The sequence below is a fragment of the Bicyclus anynana genome, chromosome 8, assembly GCF_947172395.1.
Source record: "Bicyclus anynana chromosome 8, ilBicAnyn1.1, whole genome shotgun sequence".
Lineage (NCBI taxonomy): Eukaryota > Metazoa > Arthropoda > Insecta > Lepidoptera > Nymphalidae > Bicyclus > Bicyclus anynana.
In genome coordinates this window covers 991,300-1,007,631 of record NC_069090.1, presented here as the reverse complement: position 1 = coordinate 1,007,631, position 16,332 = coordinate 991,300, and the positions used below count along the sequence as shown (strand labels likewise).

The following is a 16,332-nucleotide window of genomic DNA, read 5'->3' as shown; positions in this document are numbered from 1 at the left end:
TAATTTAAATATTTGATGCAAAAAATCAAAACTAATCAGTGATTCTTTGGGGTGTTCTCAAGAACACTCCTTAACAGCTCATTTAAACTGGCGGCACGTAGTTAACTGCTGTTGGTAGAGACAACTGCTGCCGTCGGCACATGCAAGTGTCGACCTATAAAAAATGTGGCAAATATTCTTTAAAAAAAAGCCGTGGATGGATAAAAAAAAATATTGAAAAGTTTTTGCTCGTTTCTTCATTAAGTGGATAGGGTGCAAAAAAAAGTCCCATCTTGTTTTTTCGTTTTCATCAAGTAAAAAAAAAGGTCCATAAAAATGATTTTTTTTTTGAATTTTGTAACTAGTTCCTGTTTGAAGAAAGTTGACGACGGCTACCGCAGTCCGCAGATCATTGACTGCGGTCAATAGGTGGCGACAGCACGACAAACAACAGTTGCCTCTGCTGTTGTCCGACGTGCCCCCCGTGTCTATGAGCCCTAAGAATCACTGATTGAAGTTAGTTTTTGTATCGTGCAACCCTGATGAAATGTTGCAATTTAAGGAAGTTCTAGAGGACTAAGGGTAGCTATCAGCTCTTGATAGAGGCACCAGCTCACCTCATTACGCTATATGATGTTAAAAATATTTTACTATAAAAACATGGCGCCATTTGTTGCTGGGTGCGAATTATGAAAATTACCATATCAATCGAAAAGTTTACAAAACCTTACACGAATTGCACCCACGCATAGCACAAGTTTTGGAAGACAGGAGTTTTGAAGAAAACATCTATATTCAGTAATACCTTTTTATTGTGTATAATCAATTTTCCATCGTCTAATCTAAGTTACAAGCCGGTAGAATTTGTTACTCGTTACACATCGTACAATACAATAAATTACACTTTATTTTATTTATTTACGCTTAATTAAATACAGCAAGCTCCCGGGGAGACGCTTAAAGCTCAGTTTTATTTAACATTACTACTTGCGACTGCATTTAGACGAGTTTTTTGGTCTTTATTATCAGTAATTAATGGTGGGTAATCTAAGAAATTGTAACCTTGTTAGACCTGTTAATTTTCGTTAAAGACGTTTCACAGTCTTTAAAAAATAAATGAAAATACAGATAATCAATCAACAAATTAACCATAGGCACGTCACTCCACAGACAGTCCAGAACTCTACTGTTTATGTATAGAAAATAACTTTTTAAGAAAATTTTATCAAAAACCAAAACTTAAATCCTAATCTATCTTATACGAAATAGAGAGCGTCAATGGAAACAATGTATGTATGTATGTATGAAAATGAATAAAACAATGTATGAGCATGAGTATAGACATTAACTTATTACTTGTGTCATAAAGAAAAACCTAATTGTTCACCTTTCTTACTACCTACACAGTAAGTAGTCCATCTATCTACATCTATCTACTAGCAGTAAAATGCAATTTAACTAATGTTATAAGCAATTGTCCTGTAAAATTATTAATGTATAAAATCGGTAAATGCAAACATCAAATTAGAGGTATATTTAATTACAATAATTTGCATTTGTGACTCAACTCAACTCGACATGTCAAACAGTCCAAACGCAGTCTTGTAGCGATGAAAGTTTTTTCACATATTTTACAATATAGCCTTATTATATTCCTTAATGTTTTGAAACTGGATACAATCTATAGAACCTTATTTATGTTTCTAAGTCCACCGTAATATAAAAACATGAATATTGAGGTATTCATAATTTGAAGCTTCAGTAAAAAGAACATAAACCCAAAGCAAACTATTTTTAACAGGCACTTTTACAGTTGTATTAAAATCTCTGCACTAAATTGACAGTCCTAAACTACTCAAACGTGTTTTTTTTTCATCACTGCACATTGTGCACTTATCATTTATTTTACACCTGTCAATTTAGTGCCTAGAGATGAGTTCATAATCAATTTAAAGTAATTTTCTTTAACATGAATTATATTTCGGTGTGTATAGAAGTATTTTTTACAAAATGGAATAAGTATACAGTATTTATTTATTTGGCAGATTTACAGTCTGTTACAATTGATGAAATTATCACTATCTATTCAGATATTTATTTTGAATTCTTACAGCATTGTAATAATTTTGTGACATCACCAGCACTGTGACATTAACATTACTGTGGCATCACCAGCACTGTGACATTACCCTTACTGTGACATCACCAGCACTGTGACATTACCATTACTGTGACATCACCAGCACTGTGACATCACCAGCACTGTGACATTAACATTACTGTGGCATCACCAGCACTGTGACATTACCCTTACTGTGACATCACCAGCACTGTGACATTACCATTACTGTGACATCACCAGCACTGTGACATTACCATTACTGTGACATCACCAGCACTGTGAGATTTCACAGTAGTATGATTGTAGTGGTTGTTAATTAGTCAAATGTTTCATTATATTATTTCACCTCATGTTGGTTTTAGTCCAGGATCTGTGGTGCATTTTTACAATTGCTTACTATCAAGCAAATTTTCCGTGAATAGCTTCATCTTGATGAGACGTTCAACTTTTATATTAACGAAAATTCTTGATTCTGGTAGCTAACTGGGTTACTGGGTAATAAACATTTCTGAGCGTAGGAACAAGACATATTGTATAAATATTAATTAAGCAACAGTAAACAAAACAGTTAGTTTACTTTTTGATGAACTCCCCTGCCCCAACTTGTATACAGAACTTTATACTTGAGGTCAAAAAAAAATTTGATAGTAATCGATTGCAATAATGCTCCCCGGATCCTGCACTATTTGACATAGGTTCACTACAAAATTAGCTTGGTTAGTGGTTCTTCATATATACAAAACAGTTTTTCCTACACTCAGAATTTAATTATTTTGCCTGCCTACCTTCAAAAACTTTTTCTCAGTTACAAAATGACGTTACTGAAGATCATTTCACAATTTCCATAGGTTTTCAGTAAAATGTAATTGTATATTATTTATGAAAAAATTTCAAGAAAGTAGTCTAATAATAGTTATTTATACAAGAATATCGAAATATTTTACCTTTTAGTTTATCAATATTCTATGAGAGTCGAAAAATGAGATTATTATTAACAAGAGATTAAATTTTATCAATTCATAATTTTATTGTCTGCTTAATTTTAGTTAAGAGTTTAAAATCAGCAACAGATTTATTAAAAGTATATATTTTAAGGCTTTTTCTCGTAAATACCCACCAGCAAAGAGCATAATCTTTAAGCAAATATGAACTTTAATTTGTACATAATGCCCGGTTCCCAAATATGATGAAACGATTTTTTTCGCAATTTAAACCGATTTTAACGTCGTAGTCTTTTACCAGTCATCAGCAGTGAGCTATGCACTTTATTGACACTACAAATATGAATAGGCTCAAAAGGGCTAGAAGTTCGAGCCGTAAAACCAGTTTATAAAAAAAAAGGTTAAAATGACAATGAGTCTACATTTTAGTTTAGTAGTCCATGGACCAGACACATATTTTTTGCTGCAGATTTATTATTTTTGTCAAGATACCTCCCGCACCGATTTCGATTTTTTTTCGGACTTTATTTACTAACCCAAACAGTATTACGAGTTAATAACGAGATTCATTCAAACCGCTCGTATTTTCACAACTCAATAAGAAAATAAAAGAAAACAAAAAAAAAACAAAGCACAATCTTCATTAATACTTTAAGATCGTGTTGATTAATTGTGATGGAGCGTCCAGAAATGTACATTTATTTAATGCGCACTGACAATTTCTTTTTTAAAACACCAAAAAAAAAATGTCTATGGTATGCACAGTATGCATACAAAAAAATTAAAGACGGCTTTTTGGCGTACTATTCCTGGACAATGTGTAAATTCAAGTAGTAGTAGTAGTATAATATGTACAATAATATATAAATAAATAAAAATAACGTAACAACAACGATTACAATCCGCATTACAACATTATCTTGTTATCTGTGTATGTAAAACAGAACCTTTTAATGAGTTTCTTTTTTTACAAAAACGTTTTTTTAGTACAAAGTAATTTGAGGAACGTCTCTCAATTACGCAGCCAAGAACTCAGACTTATTACATAAGAATCTGCCTCGCTAGGCGTTACTTTTCTGTCAAACTATATGATCAACGATCTAATGCGATTTTAAAAACTATTCGGTAAAAGAGCTCCGTAAAATTATGTAATTAGTCTGAGGCCAAGAACCGTATATAGTTTTTTTAAATCTGTATCAATACTACAGTTACATTAGAAATGTAAAACCAAGATTATGGCAATTTTCATTTTATTTAAATGTTTGAAATTAATTTGTCTATCAAATTAGTAAGTTGACACTACGACTACAGATTTGGATAAATTTTTAAAAACTTAATTTTTTTTTTACAAAATAAATAAAAGTTCTAATTACATACACAGTAAAACACTGCGACAAATGTAGAACTTATGTGATTGTGAGAGAATTATGAAAATTGAATTTTCTCATACTCTCTCTCGTCTTATCCGGCATTCTATTGTAATAAATCTCCATTGAAACGTTTAGTGAGGAGTTATTTTGCATAACAAGTTTTTTTTATCATTTTTATTATTTTTCAAGTTGACCGTGATGCTTTGGAACAATTGCTGCACATTTTATTCTCAATTTTTGATTTAAATATGAGTGATCACTAATAAAAAAAAAAAAACAAAAGTGCGCATAGAAAATTGTCAGATATTTGAATACCCTTTGATATTAGATATAAAATTAGGCGATGATTTGAAACCGAGTCAGTAATGTATGACTCTAATTGAACAAATTAAATGAATTCAACTTTAAAAAACGATTTTTTTGTCGCAGTGCCTTAACAGTTACACACTCAAGACACAACGTCGCAGTCTCATGTCTCGCGACCGGCGCTTACACACTAATCATACGTTTTGCGACTAATAAAAAAAATATAATTTTCGAAGCATCCATCCACAATTTTATACAAAAAAAGGGTATTTGTTTGTAATAATACTTTTTAAGGCCTCAGTACTTTCATTAAAATGTAAAACAAGTAAAAAAGATTTCTTGGAAAAAATCCGCGAATTGGATGTTTATATGGAATAATAACATGATCTTACCTTACTGGCATAATATTAGAACCATCGCACACTAGCGTTCCTCCACGTTAAAAGCTAAATAAACGCTAGTGTGTGAGAGACTTTAAGGATTATGACGTCAGTGTTTTTAATTTTCGAAAATCACCAAAATCAAATACCCCACAACCGCAATAATAAAGAAATAAAGATTAAAATAACAAGTTACATTAACAAAATGTAATACAATACAACCCGCACATAACTTCTCTAACTTTAATAACACACGAAATGCAGCGCTCCTCAAACTTATGTTATCTACGTTTTGGATACAATACCTAGTTTAGGCGTTAATTGCAATATGGTTTATATTAAAATAACCACTAACCATTTAAGCATGATCATATAAGATAGAATAATTAAAAAAAAATATTGCCAAAAATGTTGCTAATAATTGTAAGATGGCACGTTAAGAAATATTGTTTTTAAGAAAAAGTATTTCAATTTAGTTATTTTTGTTATATACAAAAAAAAACAGTTTAAAATTTACTATTAGACAGCCATTTATTAAAAAAATATATGGTTGTCTAACCTGACAACAATGTATGGGCATTGTCATTTGGGATTTCGTTACATTGATACTGTTTCTTAATATAATCCAGTTTTAGGTTAAAAACATTTATTGTGTTCATTTTGTTATGCGCAAACTAATATAAAGCATATTGCAACACCAACTATCCACAGTTAATCTAAAATAACAGTTTATTAAATAATTTAAAGCGTTACAAATATTATCCACATTCGTAACGGTATAACGATAAACGCGTTACGACTTTTACAAAAATTAAAAAGTAGTGTCCATTATCGGTATAACGGTTACTGTCACTGTTAACAAAACTAAAACTGAAATGATATACTGAAAATAATAAATAAATTATAAGTAATACATTATCCCGAAGTTAAAAAAATAAAAAAAAAGTTCTCCTTTTCTGTAAAGCAAAACATTTCGTTTTTCATTTAATGTGTAATGTGTAATTAGTACGACTTTTCTAACAAAGTTTGACATGCATATCTCTTGTATACTTGCTCACTGCACACTTTACTTCTTTATTTATACTACAATACAATAAATGCGTCAGTATGTTCGTGTATTTTTTAAAACTAAATGAATCGGTATTGTTCGAAAAATCTTTATGATATTCAGCACTGAGATAGAGAGTCATAGTTTAAGTATATATAAAAAAGAATGATTCTATGATATGCAGCTAACAATGTTGCCCCTCAAATGCATCATTTTATATATTTTCCTATTTTTCACAAAATCTGTGTTACGCAGATAATAGCAAAATAAATCAAATCAAAAATAAATCATTAATTTTTTTTAAACAATGCAAAAGCGTCGCCATACAAATTATGTATTAATTCTAGAAACAGTGACAGTAAGCAGTTATCGACGTAAACTCGTTACAGTGATGAAGTATAATAACGTTATTGCACGTTATAACCGGTTGCTCGTTATAACGGTTATTCGTTATAACGAGGCGAGGGTCAGCCGTTGCCTTGTGATTTCTGTTCGAACATGGCGGCCATGTCGCGTATGTTGTATGACGGTGACACTTTCTCTCGCCTGCGAAATTAAATTAATTGAATTAGGTGATAAACTAAATAAAAGATATATATTATATATACAGGGTGCTCGGGAGCATTTCCCATAACTCTAGGGTTATATTCTTTAAAGACAATTAATTAAAAATATCTAAGGAACGTGTGTTCTAAAATGAATATTTTCATTTGTAAATAGATCTGATATCGCATCCTTATGACCTATCCAAATTTATTCATTGGTAAATATCATGAAGTAGCTTACTAATGAAGTGCGGAGTGTCAGTTGTCTGTCAATATCTCGTCGATATCGACAGTTTTACCACGTAATCGTACGTTTCTATTTCGTCGTCGATTTTTAAATGCAAGGATAGATAAAAGCAAAGACATGGACATTCGGAATTATTTGAATTAATTTGTATGAAAACATATGAAGATATGGGAAATACTCTGCAACATCCTGTATACAGCAATAAGTTGAGATAATGTTTGTGAACATGATGCTATACATATAAAACAAATATATAAATATATATAATATAATAATATATAAATATCAAACGGCCAGAATGGCTAACTGGTTAAGGATGAAATTTAGCAATAATATAGATCGCAGCCTGGAATCACATAGGTTACTTTTTATCCAGTTATTCGCAAAGAAATGAGAGAAGATATATGAAACTGTGACGCACCAAATGAGACCAAAATGAAAATCTTGGGTTTTTAAACTTATTTTCAGGTACAAAAAACTTTTGAAAAAAAAAACTGATTTAGCTCTAGTACACACATGATACATGATTATATTAATTTTAAATGTTAAAATGATAACTACAGTAAATTACAAAAAAATGCTAAAAGTGTATCAGTTAAGTTTTGTGATTCTTCTATTAATATTATTTATGTACTAAAGTTTGATCAGTATCCAAGTATGCTTGCTGCTCTAAAATTATTATTATACTCCCTAAATATACTCAGAGGCACAATCATTCGCCCACTTTAATATACTGGCGTCATATTACAGTGGGTGGATATTGTGCCTCTGAGTATAGTTTGTAGTACATACCTCTCTTCTCGATTAATATCATCGGCGTCCCCATTCCTGGGCAACTCGTCTGCAGGGCTAATAGGAGATGGAATCGTGTCCAAGTTGTTGGCGCTTCTAGCCAAGGAGAACCTCATTCTCTGACCCAAGTCCACCGTGTTTCTCCTCTCAAACTTTGGCAATTCTTCTTTTAATCTCTCGCACTCTTTCTCATCCTTCTTTAGCTTGATTCGAGTTAATTGTTCGGGATTACTTCTAAAGGACTGCGAACTATATTTTTCCCTTAAAAAATTACGCCTCTCTTCTTTATATTTCTCTATTCGTTCTCTGCTTAATTTTTTTTCTGTGTCGAAGCCGATTAGGTTTTTCAAATCGGTGGGCTTTTTAACGTCGAATCTTTGTATTAGGGATAGTTTGTTTTCAGTTGTAGGCGTTATACTCTCCAATTTGGTCTCCGGCTCCTCCATGTTTAAGTTTAAATCGGGTAAATATTTGGCCTGACGCTTTACGTCCTTGACTTCTAAACTTCTTCTTCTATCCTTTTCATTGCCAAACTCTTTTACGAACGCGTTCTCATCGAGAGATCTTGCATTGGAATTCTTGGATAGTTTGTACGTTTTTGGGGAAATCGGTGGCGGTTTTGTGTCTTTTTTCTTTTCGAGTTTCTCCTCTTTCCTTTCGAGAGTAGGATATTTAACTTCAGTCTTATATTTGTCGAAGTTAAACGGACCCTTTTGTTCCGTCGGACTTTCGAAGCGAATCGCCAGTTCTCTGACATTCAAATTCTTAGTTGTAACTGTCGGTTTTATAACGTTGCCGTTCTCTTTTTCCAAACTTTCATCCTTTTTAACACTACTTATTTCTACTTTATCACAGATTTTGAGAGTATCAACGTTTATATTTTCGTAATCGCGCTGTATCGTTTCTTCAAACTCTACATTTTCATACACCGAACACGGCTCTTTCTCCGGAGATTCTAATATCATGGCGTTCACTTCCTGTATACTTTTTCTAAAGAACTTCACTTGACTGTACACATCTATGTTATCTTCTGCGGTAGATTCAGTGGGAGTTTCCAGAATGATCAGATCTTGGTCGAAATCGTCGGGTTGGCAAGCTTGCTGCGTTGGCAGGCTCGCATCTGTTTGAGGTACCGTAGCTTCCTCGACTATAGACAAATTCTTCTCAAGATCTATATCCTCGTATACGGAATCTCTTTCGTTCGTTGGCGTTTCCATATTTCCTATCGGTTCATAATCATCTGTTTTAACTTTAACTGGTGAACGGAATGTTATACTAATAGTAGACTTTAGCGGGCTCTTCAACGGACTGCCGGGGGAACTTTTAGACGTGCTAGAAGATAAATTAATATAATTCGGCCTTGAAAAGTTGTAGCACTCGTACAGCTCGTCCTGTTTAAAACTGACATTGGAATAACTGGACGAACTTTCGTGAGACGAGGTCATGATTTTCATGGCGTCACTCTCTTTCTTGTGCGAGTTCTGATCGGAATTGGACGACGTAGACACCGCCGACAGCCTGTTGAGGTTCTGGTAACTTATGTCTGTGGAATGCAAGGGGCTGGCTTCGAGGCTGTCGTGTAGATTCTGTTCCGAGTACTGTCGCGACATGTCTTTGATGTTTTCGTAGTCTGTCGCTTTCAGTTCGCATTTGAGACATTTTTCCTCATCACAAGTCTCGCAATCGTTGCTCTTGATGGTGATCGTGTGCTTGTTGTCGCTCACTTCGGAGTCGCTTTCCAGAGGATCGTAAATCGGCGTCAAAGGAGTGACGGGACTAGAATTCAAAGTGCTAGTAGTCAAATTGCTTATAGAGGAGTTCTCTGCTGGCCAGTCGATTTTTATGAGCGTGGAATGTCCGTCTTTGCCGTGCCAAGTGAGCCTCGTGACGGACTTGTCCGGGTCGCTCAGAACCGGGTGATGCATGCCGCTGTACCGGGCCGAGCCTTTCTGTTTTCGCGGTGAGTGGCGCTCTCTGCAAGCGGTGTTAATAAGCGTTGTTTACTTTGTGTTAATGGTAAACTTGTGGGCCGGTTTAGAATGATGTTTAGTGTTGCGTGTGTTATATTTATTTTCATTACCTGTGGTGTTTTTTCGGGTGTAAATATAGTAAATTTGATTATCCTGAAATGAGGAATAATTTTATTCTGTAAAACGAGTATATTCATTTCGCATTATGTACAATTCCTTTTGACGATGGTTAACTTAAAACTTGTGAAAACAAAATCTCAATTGCTAATAGTTTTTAGTGCTAGACATCATTCTAAAACAGCCACTATTTATACATTTCAGGTTTAAATTTACAAAAAAGGACATTTTTAAAACATTCAATTTATTTTCAAGATATGATTCTCAGAGCATGCTAAATATTATTTCGAATTATTTTGTACATATTTTCAAATGTCATGACTATTTCTAGTATGGGACAATTCAGTTATAGGAACTAATAACTACGTATAATTTCAATTAAAACTACTCGAAATGGAGAACTAAATATATATGGGTATCGACATTGATGTTATTATAAATATATGTATGCCATATTTCTGCCTAAATTAGTGACTTAATAACTAGTGTATTTTGCGTAACATGCAATCAAAATTATATCAATGCTGTGTTAAAATGTGATATATAAGTGATATTTGTCGAAATTTAAGGGCAAATTCTATCAGCATTATAATGTTTAGGCGCACGCAATATGAAAGTTTTGTTAAAAAACTGACCAATTTTTATTAGATAAAACCTCTGACCTTACTTGCTTCAGTTTACTAGAAAAAAAATGAAATGTGTGTTGTTTTGTTTTGTGTGAGTGAATCTATTTTGTGTTCCTTGTCTTACGGTAAGAATAGGACATGATATTTTCAAAGAAATTCAAAAAAATTTTTTTTTTTTTTTTCATTTTGTTTAATGTAACATGAGTTTATGAATCCATGGTAATGTTTCATACAATTTACGTGAAATTAACGTCCTTTTCTTACAAATGGCAAAAGAGTCATGCAATGTCTTAAAATGTGGAGGCGATTGCCGATACCCATAACTTCACTATATTCTACTTAATTAAGTGAGAGGAGGGGGCAGTAATGGCATATCATTCACTCGTGTTGTCTCACCTCTGTTTACATTGTCACAGTCTAAACTGTCGGACCTATTTCAAATCGTAAACATTTGTTAGTAATTAATCCTTCGGCTGCGAGGGTTGGGGAATTGGGAAAATGTTGTTAACTGGAAATGAGGTTTGATTGTCAACTTTTAATTGTCTTTTATTTCTATACTCATGGAATAAGAAGTTGCATTTGATGTTCCATTTTTAGGGCAATATCACTAAGAATATGTCGTAGGATACCTGATCCTGTCAACTTAAAGAATATGTTTTATTGCCTCATAAGCATTGGTGTGCTACTATCGTGGACTAATAATATTAAAAATTAAATTTACTATCGACTGTAAATGTAAATGCCTAAAGTAGCTGCTATTTTAGTAACATCTAAATATTGAATAGATAAACGATAATAAAATTGGCACTTGAGTCAGATTTTATATTACAATACAGATAATGAAATCTTATTTAGAATTTTAGTTGTGAACTGCCTGGTATATAGAGAATGTTTTATAATTGTTTATGTAACAGACTAAATTCATATTTATTTATTTAATAAACTCTAGCTCAAAGCTAAACCACACTTTAGTACAAGTGTGTGGACTGTTCTTTGTCCTGGTTCTAGATGTTGTAGTGAATGTCCCAGTAAGCCTAAAGACAAACTATGCGAATTACGAAACATGTTACAGGTAATTAAATTCTTCACAGTCAAGGGCTAAGTTACAAAGCAAGTCGTTCTTTGGACACTAGAGAGGAAATCATATTATGGCTCAAAAATTCACAAGATACAATTTTGGTAATGTTTAAAAGCTATGAATGAAATTCATTTAGGTATTTCTTTACCTTTCTAACTCAGTTTAATTGGTATGGTCTATCCGCCTACAAACATGAAATGTGGTAAATATTTAGCATACTATAAGATTGGGTTTAAGAACACCAAACAACAGATAATATTACGACACAGAATGGTTTTATTGTACAGGATGTATGAACGTCAAATAAGTATTCATGCAAACAATATCTCACCTCAGTTTGACGTTCGCTAGAGACGTTTGGAAATCCGTAGTCGAGGACAGAGGACTGTCGCGGTCTTTGCATAGTCTGAAAAAAATTAAGATTTATTGCATATTTGCACAGTCATCCTTTAACTACATTTTAACCATGGGTAACCCCACAATTGTAATAGTACATTATGATATAAGTGCGGCAAGTCGAAAATTACAGCCGAGCCGATGTTGCTAGCTCGAGCCGTAGGCAAGCTAGCCGAGGTAAGAAAGCAGAGGTGTAATTTTCAAAGCACACGTATGTCATACAACGTTTTATAACACATTTGGAAGGAAAAAAGGAAGGAGGAACTTTGAACACACTTTCTGAAAATGAATTTTCATCTTTGCCTTTCTAAAAAAATTAACTTTATTAATGTGTCAAATGATGAAATGAAAAGATTTTAAACTAAACCTGAAGTGAATCTTTGATGTTTAATTATTAACACTTTTTTTTTATTTTAAAAATGCATAATGAACTTTTAATATAATATTAAAACTTTAACTTAATATAATATCAATATAAAAATTAATATTAAAACTTTAACCAAAAATCATCCTTTCTGTTGCGGAGCTGTTGAGTGCCCAAGCAACCGGTGGTCAGGGCTCTTGAGTGTAGAAACTCCTCAAAATACGCACCGACTCGAGAATCACTGCCTTTTGTATCTGACCCTCTTCAATAGTCAACAAAAACCGAAAGGAGTGTGGATTTTCATCCTACTTCTAACAAGTTAGCTTACCTTAGTTAGGTGAGATTGTGGTCAAGGGCTAACTTGTAAAGAATAAAAAAAAATATCTAGTGTAAAAGGACTCACCGCTTGGGCGCGGCAGGGCGCTTGTCGGGCAGCGCGGTGTCGGGGTCGCCGTCGATGTAGCCCAGCTGCGCCACCTGCGCCTCCAGCTGCTCCAGCGCCACGCGCTTCCTGCGACACAACCACACCAGGGTTATTATGTAAGTAGGTGATCATCATCATCATCATCATAGTCCGCCCGGCCACCTACCTGTTCTGACACCGCCCCGACGCAGGAGATATCGAGCAATTGCAGCGCGTGGCTCTAGGATTTGACACACAACTCTTGGCCGAAGGCATCAACCTCGAAAGGGGTTGAAAGAGTTTACTGGGGGAGCAAGATCCCCCGCAAGGTCCCGGGCAAAGGCGAAGTTTCGAGGCCCGTACCCCTGTCCATTTCACGGGAGGAGAAGATCCACACATCATAGGCGAATGAAAAATACATCAAATGATAGCTATTAATTGTTTTTACGATCATCTGTCGTGGTTATTTCACCGAGACATCACAGTGGATCTTTTTTTTTAAAGGTCACTAGCACTACTAGGGATTTATTCAAGATGCAACACAGAGTATGTCTTTCACTACAATACAGTAGTCGACAGCCGCGACTCCTTCTGCGGAAGTCTGTCGCGCAGCTATTTGAGCTATTTATTCCGGAGTTATTTTAAAACTATGAAATCTCTCAAGATATTCAGCATCATGAATATTTTGTTTAAAATTAAATATTTTTGACAAATATTGAATATATTTGGGTAATTATTGATATAATGTTTATAAAAACCCAATTTTTAAAACAAATTTAATTACTATAAAAAAAATTATAGCGAGTTACTTTTTTTCCTCAAAATAGACATATACTGTCGCTGATTTTCCGATAACCAACCGATTCACTTTTGATTTGAAGATACCCATGTTGTAGGTGCTAGGTATATGTTTAGTACCGCCGCTATTGGTCTGTGTGTGCGTGACCTATAGCGTGTGCGTGCTCACTGTCGTGTCGTGACGTACCTCTCCGCGAGGTCGGTGTCGGGGCGCGGCGGGCGGCGCGGGGAGGGCGCGGCGCTGGCGGCGCCCGACTCCGGCGGCGACGAGCACAGCGAGTCGTCCTGCAAGCGACAATACAGTTAAACGCATGTTGTCTAAATGTTCTCAAAGGTTCTAGGTTGAATCACTAATACATCACTCGCTTCGACGCTTGACGAAGCTCATTTGAGGAAAGTAGGCCCAAGGCTGGGCATACATGAACAGCTTGAAGCAGTCAGGATAGTGGTGGTGGTGATTGCACGCTTCAAGGTGCGACTGAATCTTCTTCTTCATAAGGAAGAAGAAGATTCAGTCGCCCCGCACTTGGCCATGTTATTGGCCGTTGTACGTGGGTCCCCGGCCGAAGGGTATTCATGATTTTTCTCATTAATATTTTATTTCTTCCGACAACGACCCCGATCAGAAGTTCAAAATATCTGGCATATTTGAACGGATAATAATTAGAAAGAAGTCGCCTTGACCGAGGGGTTTTGGGGGGAGGGGGAGGCGGGGTGTAGGTGGGGGACCTCCCTACGTTATTTATTTACCGCTGAAAGTAGTAGTTTTTTTATATGATTTTTTTAAATTTACGAATTTTTTAGGTTAAGTACGTATATTTTTAGGTCAAACCTCACTGGTATAATCATCACTCACAATCATCTTATGCATCACTTGTAACACAAGATAATTCACTTTTTTTATTCGAAAATTCACTAATAAATTCGCAATTATTGCCAAAATTAATGGATGGATGGATGGATACTATCTTTATTGTACTGATAATGGCAAACTTCTTTGTTATACACAAGCAATATTATTTTGTATAGGTACAACGAAAGAGTGAGAAGGAAGGAAGTGGGTAATTGGTGCAACATAAATGATACAAAATACTTTAAAATTATTTATTTATGTCATATACAAACTTAATTGCTTCCAACAATTTAATGAATGGATCTTTTTTATATTTCATAACATTTCTCCTCCACATGTATTCCATGATTAGATCGGCAAAATTATTAGGGTTATTATAATTTTCTTTTTTGAAATATCTTTTACCCCTCTGCATTGGGACTCTATTCTTTGAGTATAAGTCCCATCTGGAGCAACAAAGGGGTTTTCTGGATCTGAATGGTTAACTATCTTGTGGGTGTACCCGTGATGACTAAGGCAATCATATGCCTGCCAAAAGTAGGTGTGTATTGTGGTGCCCACTTCTACGTGTTTCTTTATAAAGGGCACCAACACATCCGCACTCCGAATATTATCCGGGCACACCTCCAATCTCAAGTCTCCAGGTCCATCTTCAATCATTCCAATAACCCAGTGTCCTTCTATATGCCGACCTGAAACAATAAAAGACAAAAATTAATGAATAGATCAAGTGTATGTAAAGTAGAGTAATCTGGTTTGGCTTTATTAATTTTTTAAAAGTTTAATAATTACCTTTATTATATTTTCTCTTGCCAAACTTGGATTCATCATTCTGAACTATCTTATTAGGTCCTCCAATTGTTCCTACATTATCTTGTTTGTTTATAAAATATAGTACAGCTTCCCTGCAATAATAAAACCAATCCGATATGGTGGCTCGGATAAACATTTTCCCTCTTCTTTTAATGGGTCCTCGTGTATTGTAGTGTCTTGGTTAAAACCATGGGCGTATGCATATATTAAATAGAAAACATGTCTTATGTCAATCTTGACATTTTCAAAAAATGTTTCTTTGGCTCTGGGTATTTTGTTTTTATTTTTACAAGATTTTTTGTAACAAGCCCAAGAACCAAAGGAATCATTTGTTGCTTTTAAATGCAACGGCACTTGGTGAGTCCGGCATATTTTTTCCTCTGCCACCATATCTTTTTCCTCCGCGAAAGTCACACACTGCTCCTTTGCCCCCAGTAATCGGTTTAATCTTGTTATATTCCAATGATTGACTACTTCCGACACATACAGTCTGCGTTTAACAGGTGGTTCATTAGAATCACCTACTCTAGATGGGCCAGGCACAGGGCTCTCAGCCGTTAAGTCGCCTGCCGCCGTTGAACCTTCAGCCGTCGAACCGCCTGCAACCGTCGAGTCGCCTGAAGACATATCTGATGGTCCAGGCACAGGGCTTCGTAAACCATCGTCCGTCGTATTAAAAAGAGAATCAACGTCCATCTTGCCAAAAGCGAAGTCCAGTGTGCGTGGCAAAATCGTTCGTGTGTGCAAAATCAGAATCAAGAATACGTGCCAAGGTCGTTCGTGCGAGAAATCGTCGGAGTCCGGTAAACAAAGCAAAGTCGTAAAAAACACAAGAAAACAATCCACAGGCAAGCACATTCATGAACTCGGATGGTAACGGAATGAAAGATTTTTGGATAAGATGGACGCTCTAAGCGTCCTGTCAAACCACAGACTAAAAGCTTAATTAAAAAAAAATCAAAGATACATTTTTCTTTGTATTTTAACTTTAGTGCCAGGTCAAGTTCTAATCTAATTTTGGTCTGTGGCAAAGTTTTACTAATGGCAGAAAGCATTATTAAGTGGCTACGTCAGAAGACTCGCTTCGTCGCCCCTTCATTCAGCTTCACCTATTCGGACCATAGCCCAAATTTTGAATTTTTTAAGTAATTATCTAACACTATTTCATTATCTATGGTTATTCT

At 34.8% G+C, this 16,332-nt stretch overlaps 2 protein-coding genes across 4 annotated transcripts in view; both read right to left on the bottom strand.

Moving 5' to 3' along the window:
• Positions 1 to 773: 773 nt before the first annotated feature.
• The window catches only part of LOC112055764 (GTPase-activating protein CdGAPr), an 89,394-nt gene continuing 73,835 nt past the window's right edge, over positions 774 to 16,332 (bottom strand). For all 3 annotated transcript variants that reach the window (XM_052883168.1, XM_052883167.1, XM_052883169.1), the window contains exons 22-26: positions 13,670 to 13,767; positions 12,685 to 12,792; positions 11,853 to 11,927; positions 7,731 to 9,704; positions 774 to 6,692 (exon numbers count right to left, since the gene is read on the bottom strand). In XM_052883168.1, coding sequence (XP_052739128.1) covers positions 6,614 to 6,692; positions 7,731 to 9,704; positions 11,853 to 11,927; positions 12,685 to 12,792; positions 13,670 to 13,767 — 2,334 coding nt within the window. In that variant the 3' untranslated portion in view covers positions 774 to 6,613. The remainder of the gene's footprint in view (positions 6,693 to 7,730; positions 9,705 to 11,852; positions 11,928 to 12,684; positions 12,793 to 13,669; positions 13,768 to 16,332) is intronic.
• LOC128198332 (uncharacterized) lies at positions 14,564 to 16,013 on the bottom strand. The gene is made up of 2 exons (XM_052883170.1): positions 15,128 to 16,013; positions 14,564 to 15,027 (listed from the first exon to the last, which is right to left on the bottom strand). The coding sequence occupies exons 1-2, from the start codon at positions 15,282 to 15,284 to the stop codon at positions 14,684 to 14,686; spliced, it is 501 nt and encodes a 166-aa protein (XP_052739130.1). The 5' UTR covers positions 15,285 to 16,013; the 3' UTR covers positions 14,564 to 14,683.

Excerpts from the sequence above, each read along its gene's own strand:
- LOC128198332 (XM_052883170.1), bottom strand. The coding sequence starts at position 15,284 with ATGTTTATCCGAGCCACCATATCGGATTGGTTTTATTATTGCAGGGAA. Across the intron at positions 15,028-15,127 it reads CAAGAGAAAATATAATAAAG|GTCGGCATATAGAAGGACAC; the intron begins GTAATTATTAAA and ends TTATTGTTTCAG.